This window comes from Oryctolagus cuniculus, chromosome 6 (assembly GCF_051225735.1).
Source record: "Oryctolagus cuniculus isolate XC-2025 breed Fujian yellow rabbit chromosome 6, ASM5122573v1, whole genome shotgun sequence".
Lineage (NCBI taxonomy): Eukaryota > Metazoa > Chordata > Mammalia > Lagomorpha > Leporidae > Oryctolagus > Oryctolagus cuniculus.
This window is the reverse complement of record NC_142872.1, coordinates 166,399,037-166,412,040: the sequence shown is the minus strand read 5'-3', so window position 1 is coordinate 166,412,040 and position 13,004 is coordinate 166,399,037. Positions and strand designations below refer to the sequence as shown.

The 13,004-nt window shown below is 49.0% G+C and overlaps 1 protein-coding gene across 47 annotated transcripts in view; it reads left to right on the top strand.

Moving 5' to 3' along the window:
* PTK2 (protein tyrosine kinase 2) overlaps positions 1 to 13,004 on the top strand; it is a 296,019-nt gene that overhangs the window by 62,152 nt on the left and 220,863 nt on the right. Inside the window, exon 1 of one of the 47 annotated variants that reach the window (XM_070075540.2) lies at positions 4,491 to 4,791. The exons of the other annotated variants lie outside the window; for them this stretch is intronic. Within the exon in view, the coding sequence (XP_069931641.1) occupies positions 4,746 to 4,791 (46 nt within the window). The 5' untranslated portion in view covers positions 4,491 to 4,745. Of the gene's footprint in view, positions 1 to 4,490; positions 4,792 to 13,004 lie in introns of those variants that run through there. 47 annotated transcript variants of the gene reach the window in all.

Genomic DNA, 13,004 nt, shown 5'->3' with positions numbered 1-13,004 from the left:
GCAGGAGCCAGGAGCTTCTTCTGGGTCTCCCATGAGAGTGCAGGGGCCCAAGCACTTGGGCCATCTTCCACTGCTTTCCCAGGCCACAGCAGAGAGCTGGATGGGAAGTGGAGCAGCCGGGTCTCGAACCAGCACCCATATGGGATGCTGGCACTTGAGGCCAGGGCGTTAACCCGCTGCGCCACAGCACCGGCCCTTGTAAGCACTTTGATTTTTAACACAGGTTAAGGATCCCTAATCTGAACTCTGAAATACTCTGAAATCTGAGCCTTATTTTATATGGAAATGGTGCTGCAAAAGTTTTGGATTTTTGATGTTTGGATTAGGGTCACTCAACAGGGAGTAGAGTCTTTGTAACTGTTCTGTGATCCCAAAAGCTCCAACATCAGACTCTTCTTATCCCAAGCATTTCTGATACGGGCGCTTCACCTGCAGGTCTTCTCCAGCGCCCGCCTTATTTCTGGCGGGGTTTCTGTGGGGAAGTAAGCTGGTCACAGCTCACAGCACACGTCTGGAGTTCCCTTTTCTATCTTGCTCAGAGTGTTGTCTGTTAGTCTAAAGACTTTTATCTAATCTCACTTCTTATTTTCATTTTTCTACTAAAATATGCAGGGGGAAAATCTAATAGTATCAGAGTACAGCAGTGTGATTTATTTATTTATTTTTTTAAAGATTTATTTTTATTTATTTGGAAGTCAGAGTTACACAGGGAGAGAAGGAGAGGCAGAGAGAGCGAGCGAGCGAGCGAGTGAGTGGTCTTCCATCCGATGGTTCACTCCCCAAATGGCTGCCACGGCCGGAGCTGCCCGATCTGAAGCCAGGAGCCAGGAGCTTCCTCCAGGTCTCCTACGTGGGTGCAGGTGTCCAAGGACGTGGGCCATCTTCTACTGCTTTCCCAGGCCATAGAAGAGAGCTCGATAGGAAGTGGAGCGGCCGGGACTCAAACCGGCACCCGTAGGATGCTGGTGCTGCAGGCCAGGGTGTTAACCCACTGCATCACAGCGCCAGCCCCATGTGTGATTTATTTTTTATGTTGGGTACAGCAAGGCAATCTATGACTAGTCACCTTGACTCTGTTAGTTTTTCTTTTCCATTGTTATATTCTTAAAAAGCAAGGTTTTTCCTAATGTTTAATTCTCTGATTCAGCAAATATTTACGATCTCTGTCCTGTGTAGGGTCCTGGATGTGAAGTAGTACCCAGGATGGGGGCGGGCCACACCTTTGTGGCCATGGCCTGGAAAGGAAACCAGGTTCCCTTTGCTGTCTTCTTGTTCCCTGTGGGTGGTGAGAGGTTGGGTGGAGTGTGGCCCACACTTCTTCCTGTGCAGTGAGACACCTGGAGTTGACATGTGCAGGCGGACAGCATTTCCTCCTGTCATGGAGCTCCTGTGCAGCAGGGCTGCCACACAAACGGTAGTATCCTCTTTGTAATTTTTTTAAATAAATAAGCTGGTCTTTTTATTTTATTTTTTAAAGATTTATTTTATTTATTTGAAAGAGTTACAGAGAAAGGTAGAGGCAGAGAGAGAGAGGTCCTCCATCCACTGATTCACTTCCCAATTGGCCGCAACGGCCGGAGCTGTGCTGATCTGAAGCCAGGAGCCAGGAGTTTCTTCCTGGTCTTTGATGCAGGTGCAGGGCCCAAGCACTTGGGCCTTCCTCCACTGCTTTCCTAGGCCACAGCAGAGAGCTGGACTGGAAGAGGAGCAGCCGGGACTAGAACCAGTGTCCATATGGGATGCCGGCACTGCAGGTGGAGGATTAACCTCACGTGCCTCGGCGCCAGATCCCCTTTTTGTGATTTTAATAAAAATTACTTGTAAGCAGGACTTACCCATAGTTACTCTTGACTATAGTGAATCTCAAGAAGACTTGGATTTAAATGTCATAGGATTTTTTAGTGAATCACCCAACTAGGGTGGTAAGCAGACCAGCCGCTTGATCTTTCTGAACCTCATTTTCCTCTTTACAAAAGGAGTTACTGCCTTAGGTTTGTGTTGGCCACATGCGGGTATGTGAGATGCTGTGTCCTTGCTCTGTAGCAGATACAGGGTGCTGTCTTCATGGTTCGCAAAGCCCCTTCATCCTCTGCTCTTCCGTCCTAGTGGTCAGGCGTGGTTCAGAACACTGCTGTAGCTGTCGGTTCCGTCAGTCTCCTTGTGTTCTGGCCTGTAGGAATTTACACTGTTTGTATCTTAGCGTCCTTCTCTACTCTCAGGATCTTACACACTATGTGAGGATATTTGGGTATTGCAGTGAAGTTGTCGGTTGGCTGGAGGGGTGTGAGAAAAAGCCCCATCCAGTGGTTACTTGGGGTCAGGGGCTGGGCTCACCCCTTCTCCTGCTGTGTTGGTTCTCCTCCATCCCCCCCGCACTTGGAGGTCAGGGGCTGGGCTCACCCCTTCACCCCTTCTCCTGCTGTGTTGGCTCTCCTCCACCCCCCCCCCCCGTCACTGCGGGGGTATCAGCCCCGCCCCCACTGCTCGTGCCCGTGCTGCCGCCCCCCCCCCCGCCATCACCGCGAGGGCAGCAGCCCCGCCCCCACTGCTCGTGCCCGTGCTGCCCCCCCCCGTCACCGCGAGGGCAGCAGCCCCGCCCCCACTGCTCGTGCCCGTGCTGCCCCCCCCCCCCGCCCATCACTGCGAGGGCAGCAGCCCGGCCCCCACTGCTCGTGCTCGTGTGCCCCCCCCCCCCCGTCACCGCGAGGGCAGCAGCCCGGCCCCCACTGCTCGTGCCCGTGTTGGGGACCCGCCGTTACCACGAGGGCAGCCCCCGCCCCCACTGCTCGTGCCCCCCCCCCCCGTCACCGCGAGGGCAGCCCCCGCCCCCACTGCTCGTGCCCGTGTTGGGGACCCCCCCGTCACCGCGAGGGCAGCCCCGCCCCGCTGCTGGTGCCCGTGCCGGCCCCCCCCCCCCCCCCGTCACCGCGAGGGCAGCCCCGCCCCGCTGCTCGTGCCCGTGCCGCCCTCTCCTTGCTAGAGCCTTGCGCTGCCTTGCGCTGCCGCTGCGGTCAGAAGTGCTCTCTGGGACGGCGCTTGGTGCGGCGCTGAGGTGGTGACCCTGCCTCGTCTTTACGGGGTGACGGTGCCGACTCTGCTGAGGGGCATGAAGAGGAGGGTCACTGGTTCGTGTGGCGTGCAGCAGGTGGCTCACTCCAAGGCAGACTCGCGTGCAGCCTGCTAGGTCCTGGCTGACTGGACTCCCAGCCCTTCTCGGGGGCTGGCTGGGCTCTGCTCGCTCGTGTGCTGCCTCTAGCCAGTCCTTCGTGTCCAGTCCTTCGTGTCCTCTCTCCTTGGAGGTGGTAGAAACGGGGCAGCTTTTCCTGCGTTGCAGCAGACCTGTTGGATTGTTCCTTCTGATTCTTTGCTAGCCTGCTTGCTTGTCTTTCTCCAGCCCCTCTCCTCTCGCGTTGCCCGGGGTCAGAGTTCATGCTGGTGAACGATGTGTTTTCACTAGGAGGTGGAAGGGCTCACTTGAGCCCGGGAGACGGCGTCCCGGAGGGCGGCGTGATGGGAGTGAGGGGCATCGTCCTGGGGCACCGCTTCTTGTTCTCTGCTGTTTTCAGATTTCGTAGATGGGGCCTCGCTCGTGTTCACAGTGCAGCACTCAGGGTTTGATTAGCTCATGGGGTTGCACTGCTGACCAGGTTATCCATGTGCTAGGAAAGCCGGAACTGTATAGACTTTCCGTAGAAATTGTGTGTGCTCAGAGAACAAAGGCACCGGCAGCCTCATTACTCACCTTCCGGCTAAAAGGGAATCGCAAGTAGCTAAACTTTCGAGATGACCCTGACTGTGAATTTGGATGGAGAAGTTAAGTAGCTTTTGTATTTAATAAGAATGTTGCTAGCACAGATTGTAACAGTATTTTTCTGTCCTACTTCTTCAGTTTGAGTTTATTACTCATTTATATTTTGGAGCTAAGAAAACAAATCGTGTATCTTGGATCTCTCAATATTCCCTAAGCTAATTTTGAAAGAATCTGCCTACCTCAAACTCCAATTTTTCTATTTTCTTAGTTTTGTTAATTTATAGTCTTCTGAAACTATCAGTCAGGAAAAAATATTTTACCTTCTGGCTATATGGATTCCTACAGACATCTTTTCAACAGTCTTATTTTTAATGTTGATCAGGTTTTTTATTTTCAAAATTCTTATTTCACCAAGGTAATTATTTTAACTTTAATTTCAAAATTAGGTTGGTAAAATGCCAAAGGCATGACTGATAGCGAAAGTGGTTTGACATGATCTGGGTCAGACTGAGTTCCAGCTTACCGAGTTCTCGAATTGGCTGTCAGGTCTGTAAACAGAAGTCTGTGGGATGGACTGAACAGCGGTGGAGGCGGAGGTTAATGTATTCATAGGTTGCTGCGGGCTGCTTTCTCCTCCCTTTCCCTCCCTTCCTTCCCTCCCTGAATGGATCTAGGGACACGGACTCGTGGGGGCACGTTCCGGCTGCTTTCATTCTGCTCAGGACGGTCTGTGTTTCAGATTGCGGAAGCGTGAGAAGCCTGTAACTGAGAGGCTGGAGCACATTACAGAAGGAACACGTCCCAGATTGTGCTTCAGGCGCCGAGGAGAGGAGCACACAGGGCAGTTCAGTCTTGCTTGTGGATCGCAGCAGACTGCGCCTGAGAGATGACCCGGGACGCTGTGTGCGCACTCCTGGCTTGAGCTTTCTAGCGGTGGGTGTGTGGTGTTGGAGTGGCAGGCCACGAGGCTCTGAGACTGGCAGGTGCCGTCTGTATGGAGAAGAGCGGCTGTAGTCCATTTCCAATGTGTTGGGCTAAAGGTATATTTTACTTAAATTTCTACTTTGACACTGAAGAGGTGGATAAGAGTTTTTTTCAGAATTTGTTTCAAATATATTTACAGTTAGAAGGAAAATAGAAAACTGGTTGCAACGGTTTGTAACTATTGCATCAAGCCAATTAGTTGGCTTTTTCATAGTCAATAAAATACTTTTATGGAAATGCATTTTAAGTGACTTAAACTACTTTTATGCTCCACCTTATATCTGTAAAACATTTTTTTTTCTTAATTAAGACATACATCAATATCCATTCTATGATATGGAAGTTTTTAAAGAATCAACTGACGTTAACTTAAGTGGGACTGTAGGAAAAAAGTAACGTGGATTATTAAATAATTGAGTTTCCTTTACTCCATGTAAAGGTTGCATACTTAATTTGAAACTCCATATTGTGGTAAGATAATATTTATCTTTGAGAGCCAGGGACATGGTGAATAACTTTCCAGTTTAAAGTTGTTAGGTTTTTAGTAATAGAAAAGTATAAAATACAGCATTTTCATTGTGACATTCAATGAAAAGACTATTTGGGAAACATCTAGTTAAAAATGCCATTAAAAGTATTTATTGTTGTTATTTAGAAGATACTTAAGTATCTTGTTAATATATTTATGAAGGGCTTTTTTAAAAGGAGGAATCTGAACTCAGTTAAAAAGCTGCAGTTTCAGAAGCGGAGGTGTGGACTGATTCAATTTAGTTTTTAGGTTAAAAATTTCAGTGCCACGAGGTTGTTGATATGTCGGCACCAAACTGCAGTTTCACCGTAAATTTGTTGCCATTGTCACTATCTATTCTTATTTTAGGCTCTTAAGCATAAAACATGAGAGCTAGTTTAGTTATATGATATCTCAACAAAATACCTGTCACTTTTTAGCATGTAGAGATTCAAAGATTCTGCTGAATTAACTTGAACCTCTTGAACTTGCAAGGGTTCTGGATACCTGCAGTGTTAAAAATGGCAGCTGCTCCCTGTCCGTGCGTGCAGTGTGTGCTCGGAGGCAGAACTCTGTATCTGGGAAGTTGGTCCTCTCCCAGACCTGCCTGGGTTTGTTCGCACAGTGCCATCCCTGGTGATCTTTAAGAATAAACCCGTCCAGTTTCCCGCATGGTGTTGACTAGATTTGAGCTCTGCAAATCCAATAGCAGGGAGATATTAATAGGATACAGAATTTCATTTTATTCAGAGTGACTTTTAGAAATGTGAACTTTGGAAGTAAAGAAAAATTGTGGTGTTTTTACTCACTCCAAAGCAGTTGACCAATGCCAGCTTACTTTCCAATTATGTTTGCTGGTGGGCAGGGCAAATGAATTGGGCTATTTTTAATTGAAATCTAAATTATGGAGGAAGTCAACAAGAGAGCAGAGCACGTACACGTCAGAGATGGGCAGAGGTAGGGACAGCACGCAGGGTCGGGACTGGAGCCGGCCATCGCCCTGGGGGAGGGGCCTTGCTTTGAATGGTTCAGAGGAGGCCCTGACAACAACGGAAGGCAGTGCTGTGCTGTCCCCTTGTCGGGCTGAGCACACTGCTCCCACAGAGGTCCCCGTGCGCAGCCATCCTGGTGAGCTTCCTCTCTGCCTCTCATGTTACTCTTTTGTACCAGGACAGGAAGGCAGGAAGCCTTGTGTTTTTATGTGTTTAATTTTTATCTACTTGATAAGGACAAAGATGTTGGTGTGTAGGAATCGGCTGAATGGGTTATTTTCAATTATAAAAGTTACAGCAATGTTAAACGCTCAAGTCCAAAGAATATAGAAATCCCTTTCTGTTGTCTGACATTCTAAACTGCACATTTGATTTTATCAGTCACATTAACCTCAAAATTTTAACAGCAGTGTCCCAGTTTAAGAAGACATGAGAAATACCAGGGCAGGCTAAAAATAGTGAACAGATCTGTATTTGTGTTCCTTGAACTGAAATCTTGAGGGTATCCTTGACCTTCAGGCGCTGTGGGGTCCTTCCTATTGTACTGTTGTGTTTGGTGTGAAGAATCCAGCTTCGACCCCACCCAAGGAAAGGTTGTATTTTCAAGTATTTAAAAAGAACTTTGTTGTAACATGTATTCCACTGTATCATGATTTCCTAAACTCGGAGACAGTGTTCATTCAGATACTGAATTAAATGTAAAGACAGCACTCTGAAGTCACCAGGCTGTTGGGTATAGAAGGCCTTGCTCAGGGGGTTCCTTGAGAAAACCAGTATTTGAAAGGCTGGGGAGGATTAAAGAGACATCGGATTTTGTTGTTCAGCGTAATTGGTTGCCCCTCCCTCCCTCATTTCCTTCCTTCCATCCATCCAGAGAGCTCTCTGCACAGCCCATTCTTCTCTTCCGCTCAGTGGTCCGCTTTGGCTCTCCACATTTCATTGCTGATAGGTCTGATCCCTTACCAGAGAGAGACAGACTTGTTAATTGCTGCCCTGAGTCTTCTCCTCCTGCCCAACACGTTGACCCTCCTCATCAATCAGTTTTTCGTGTCACAGCCTTTTTGACACTTTTTTCCGTGTACAATGACTCCATTTTATTCTGATGAGTCGGCCTCCGGTATGTCTCATGAATTTCTCAGCTTCCCTCCCTCCCTGGATGTCGGCTGTAGTCCCTGTCGCCCACTTCACCTTCTGAGCCGTGGGGGTCAGCCCCCTGCCTAGGGACCCCAGCTATGCTCTTCTCCACCTAGAAGATCTCTTCGGAAACAACATGGACAGTGACGTTACGAGAACAGCTATGCCTGTCCTCCAGAGGTTCTTTTCACCAAACAATCTTAGCTTTTAATTCCATTTTTCACAAACATTTTGAGGTACTCTGGTATCTGCCAGGGTGATTTTGTAATAAAACAAATCTGACGTACCTTCCTGCTTAAAACTCGGTGGTGTCTCCCCCGTCGCGTGGCCTACGAGAGACCGGCCTGCCCCACTCCCCCCCGTCCCCTTCCCCTCGAGCCTCCTGCTTGTTCATGGTTATTGTGGTTCTGCTTACTCGGAACAACCAGCAGCCTTCCTCTCGGGCCTTTTGCACCTCCTGCTGTTGCCTCTTCTGGAGTCATTTTCTCTGCTTCCGCTGCCTAGTAGATCTTAGCTTGAATGAACTCACCTTTTTTTTTTTTTTTTTTTTTTTTTAAAGTCCTTAGCAGTTGCGTTTTTAAGCACAATTTTGCTTGACATTCAGATAAAAGGTAGGGACAACCCCCCCCCCCCCTTTTAAAAAGATTTATTTATTTATTTGAAAGGCAGAGTTACAGAGGGGTCCTCTATCCGCCGGTTCATTCCCCAGATGGCTGCAATGGCTGCGGCTGCACTGATCCGAAGCCAGGAGCCAGGAGTTCTTCTGGGTCTCCCATGTGGGTGCAGGGGCCCAAGGGCCATCTTCCACTGCTCTCCTAGGCCACAGCAGAGAGCTGGATCGGAAGTGGAGCAGCCGGGACTCAAACCGGCACCCATATGGGATGCTGGCACTGCAGACAGCAACTTTACCTGCTACGCCACAGCGCCAGCTCCTAGAATTAGCTTTATTTTTAAAGACTCAGCTAAAATTCTGTGATGAATGTACATACTGTTTTATAGGCAAATCTAGTTTTAGAATCATTGAATTGTCAGGGGGGAAAAGTCTATGTCAACAACCTGTGGCCCTTCTAATTTCTTTGTTTTTCCTCTTAGAGAAGTGTGTGTGAGCAGTTCAGTGTAGCACTCTGCCCATGGGGTGTGGCAGTAAGTAATGGTCATTTGTGGTGTTGCTTTGGTCTGAGCTATGCTAATTTTACACACTTGTGTGCATATTTCACGTTTGCGTTGTTTCTCTGTGCCTTATTTCAAATATCGGATTTTAAAGAAGAGTAACAGCTGGTGCTTCCCCAGCACGTACTTACTCTGCGCGGTGTGCTGTTCCGAGCATTCACACAGAGCTCTGGGGTGCGGACCTGGGAGGCAGCAGTGATGCCTCAAGTAGTCAGGTTCCTGCTCTGTGCGTGGGAGACTGAATGGTACTCCAGCCTGCAGCTTGAGCCCAGACCACCCTGGCCTCTGAAGGCATCTTGGGAGTGAACCAGTGGAGAGGTGCGCTCGTGTTCGCTCGCTCTCTCTCTCTCTCTCTCTCTCTCAGGAGTGAACCAGTGTACAAGTGCACACACTCTCTCTCTTTGGGGAGTGAACCAGTGGACAGGTGCTCCCTCTCCCCTCCCCCCCCACCCCCAATCTCTCTGTCTCCTCTCCAATAAAAAAGAAAAAAAGTCATTGGTCATTGAGTATACTTAAACATTGAACTATTGCAATCAGACTATAACGGCATTTCCCAAATGAAATTGTGTTTCTGGGGTAGACTTGCCCTGGCAGTTAAGCCAGCAGCGGTTAGGACCGCCCCGCGCCCCCCCCCCCCCCCCATCCCATATGAGAGTGCCCGAGTGTGAGATCTGGCTCTACCTTGTGATTCCAGCTTCCCGCCAATGCAGGCTTTGGGAAGCAGTGTGATGGTTCAGGTGACTGGGGGCTGCCGCCCACGTGAAAGACCTGGATGAGTTCCTGGCGCCTGGCTTCAACCCCGTGAACACACCTGGGGAGTCAATTCAGTAGGCGGGAGTGCTTTCTCCTTCTGTCTCTCTGTCTCTCCCCCTCCCTGTCTGCCAAGTTCAAAAACACCTTTTTTGGGGGGGGGGGGATCTCTGGAAATCAGGCATTGATCTGTTTTACAAGGGAAAAATTACATATTTCAGCTGAAAACTTAAGCTACTTTTCCAAAACCAATTCAGAAACCAAATGGAAAGTATTTCTAAGCAAAATCTCAGCTATAATTTGAAAACTCTAAAGCCTTGTTTCTGATCATCAAGCAGCATGGATCACAGGTCTGTGTCTGTGGGAAATGTGCATGCTGCTCACTAGAGCCCACGTGTGTCTAAAGTGACCAGCGTCACACTGCCGGGGAAGCTGTGGTCAACAGGCGGCTTCCTGCAGGGAGGAAGGGAGGCAGGAGGGAGGCAGGCAGGCTGTGGGGGGTCGAAGGCCCAGGTGGGGAGGAGCTTGCAGAGATGGGCAGGCCTTGGGTGAGGCCACAGAGCACGCAGCTCTCCAGGGACGGGTGCTTTGTGCGAGCCGGAGTGTCGTTTGTGTCCTCGGTGTTGTTGGTGTGTAGAAGGTAGCAGGGTGTTTATAGAGACTTTCCGGGTGTGTATGGGGAGTGGTCCTCTGACTGTCTGACACTTGGCCTGCTTTTCAAATTTTGTAGTAGTTTTGAGGCTGCAAAAATTTAGTCTTACAGAGTTTACTTGGGTTGTAACTTGAGAATTTTAGAGTTGTAAATACAAGTTTTTCCTTACATTTATGGTGGCCAAAAAAGTTACATTGAGCGATGAATGTAGTGTGTCATATTTAAAAAGTAGGGGAAAAAAACCCAGGACCTTGCTAACCAGGTAGAATTTCTTTGGAGGATGATGGCATTTGTGTTTCTCTCAAGGTCTATTTGTTAACCTTTTCTTTAGTTTCTTCTGCTGTTTGAAGAAACAATTTTGTTAAAATATCATTCATGTTACTTTTCTTTTTCATTGTGAAAATGTTAGTTTTGTAAGGTTGACAGGATTACCGAAAGATAACAATTCTGGACTGTTGTATCTTCTATTTGAAATTTTGTGCAGGTTCATTGGTACAGCTTCAGTTTAGAAAAACACAGATTCTTTTTTTTTTATAGGATAGAGGAAAATTCTTAAGGAACATTTGTGTTTAATTTGGGTTTTGGAGTCATAATGTATTTCAGATCTGCCAGGTGGCACTGTGGTGTAGTAAGAACGGTAATTTGTTGTTTCATTTTTTGACGAGTTCATAAAGATACGAAGGAAAGATGCTGGCCAGGACATTGGCACTTTCTCAGTTCTAAGAAAATGAAATTTCCGGTTAGAGAATAATCCTACTTTGAAGTCTCCTTTCTTCGGCTTGGAGATTCCATCATTCCCTTTTTGACAGCTACGACTACTGTTTCGTGTGTCTTGCCAAGCAGTTTACAGTCAGTATCCCAGCTCACAGGGTGGGCGTTATCAGTCCCACTGTGCGGAGCTGGGAGTCGCCGGGTTGTAGGTGGGGAGCTGAGCACGAATTCCCAAGATTAGTACCCAGCTCCGACCGTTCCTTAGTCAGGCTCTTGCTCGGATGTCGCTCCTAGAGGAGGCTCCTGAGACATTCCTAACCCTCAGGGACAGGGTCAGGGATTGCGACCACTGGGCCTGGCCTGAAGGGTTACTTCCGGCATTAGGTGAAGCTGGAGTGTCCTGTAATCTACAGGGTGTCTTGCCCACAGAAATTAAATCATGACTCACAGCAGAAAACTTAGTCTTGATATTCTGAGAGCTTTACCTAAACAGTTTGTGTTCCCATTTATGTGTTGTCTGCGTATGCAGTCTGAAAACTTTATTGTGGAAAATTTCTGGTACCACAGTGTGCTGAGTGCAGCTTACCCCGCGTCAGGCCGAGGGGAGCTTGGCTCCTGGAGTCCTGGCGGCAGTGAAACGCTCTTCCCGCAGAGGCTGCTCTGAGAGCAGAGGTGGACTCTGCTGCCTGGAGGCCCCGGCGGAGGGGCTGCTGCTCTGCTCAGTGTGGCCAGCTCGTAGTCCTGACACAGGTTCCAGGTCGAGGTTGGACAGCCAGCTCTTTAGGGAGAGCCTCTGTCTTCAGAGCATGGCATCAGATCAGACAGACGAGAAACACGACTTGTGGGCAGCAAGGTTGAAGTGGCAAGCAGAAGGAAGCTGAGAACAAGGTGAGAATATGACCTCCAGAAAATCTCCACAGCTGTACAAGACAGACTGGAGGAAGCCTTCTAGAAATACATCTAAACAACAGGACCGCTGAAACGGGGCCTGCATTGTGGCATGGCAATGCCAGCATCACATGTGGCACCAGTTCAAATCCCAGGCACTCCGCTTCCCATCCAGCTCCCTGCTGACGCCTGGGAAAGCAGCAGAGGACCCAAATGAAGCTCCTGGGTCCTGGCTTCCGGCTGTGGCCTGGCCCAGCCCCGGGCTTTGTGGCCATGTGGGGAGTGAGTCACTTGATGGGAGATCTCTCTCCCTCCCTTCCTCTCTCTCTCTCGAACTCTGCCTTTCAAATAAATAAAATAAATCTTAAAAAAAGAAAGAGATTCTGTGGAAGCGGCGGGAAAGGATGCTGAGTGCTGAGGAAGCCTCCTAGAACGCGGGGAGGGAGAGGAGCAGCACGGAGCTGGGTCTGGAGCAGGAGCCGCTCTCCTCACGCTCTGCGTGTCTGTCATGAGGTGCTGGCACACGTACAGCAGTGGCCTTTTCCTGCATGTATCGGGACAGTGCTGGCTCTTCTGCTTTTTGAAAACACGTTGAATTACACTGATTGCTAGGACTATGTGAACATTGTTGTGTTCCTGGAATGACTTCCTTTTGGTCATGATGTGGTTTTTTTTTTTTTTTCCCCAAAGATTTATTTATTTTTAAAGGCAGAGAGAGAGAGAAGAAGAAGAAGGAGGAGGGAGGGATCTGGATCTTCCATCAGCTGATTCACTCATTCCTCCAAATATTTGGCCAGGGCTGGGCCAGACCTGAGCCAGGAGCTTCTTCTGGGTCTCCCATGTGGAGCAGGCAGCTGGATCGGAAGTGGAGTGGCCGGGACTCTTACTGGGTGTGCATATCATATGAGACGCTGGCATCACTGGCGGCAGCGTTACCCACTACGCCGCCACGCTGGCCCCCATGATGTCATGTTGCATTTTGTTTATTTATTTGAAAGGTGGGGTGGTGATGGTGTGGGTGGAGATCAGAGAGAGAGGTCTTCCATCTGGTTCTCTCGCTAAGTGCCCACAATAGCTAGGTCCAGGCCAGGTCTAACCCAGGAGCCAGTAGCTCCGTCCTGGTCTCCTGGGTGGGTAGCAGGAAGCCAAGTACTTGAACCATCACCTGTTGCCTGCGTGTGAAGCAGAGGCAAGATTCAGTCCCGGCACTGCAGTTGGCTTACCTACTGTGTGTGTGCTTGAGAAGATTTTGAGTTTGCCCATTGGGCACGGACGGTGTCAGTGTCCATCACTTTGAGCAGGTTTGCTAACAGGATGGTTCAGCTGTTTGCAAGGTGGCAGGGCAGTAGGATACTCTCAGGTGTACCCAGAAGTGTCGCCTCACTCCTTACTCTGAGTTGCTGCCCTTTCCATCTTGGTCCACCTACCCCTGTATGTAACCAGTCTCACTGGTCTTTCCTCTCT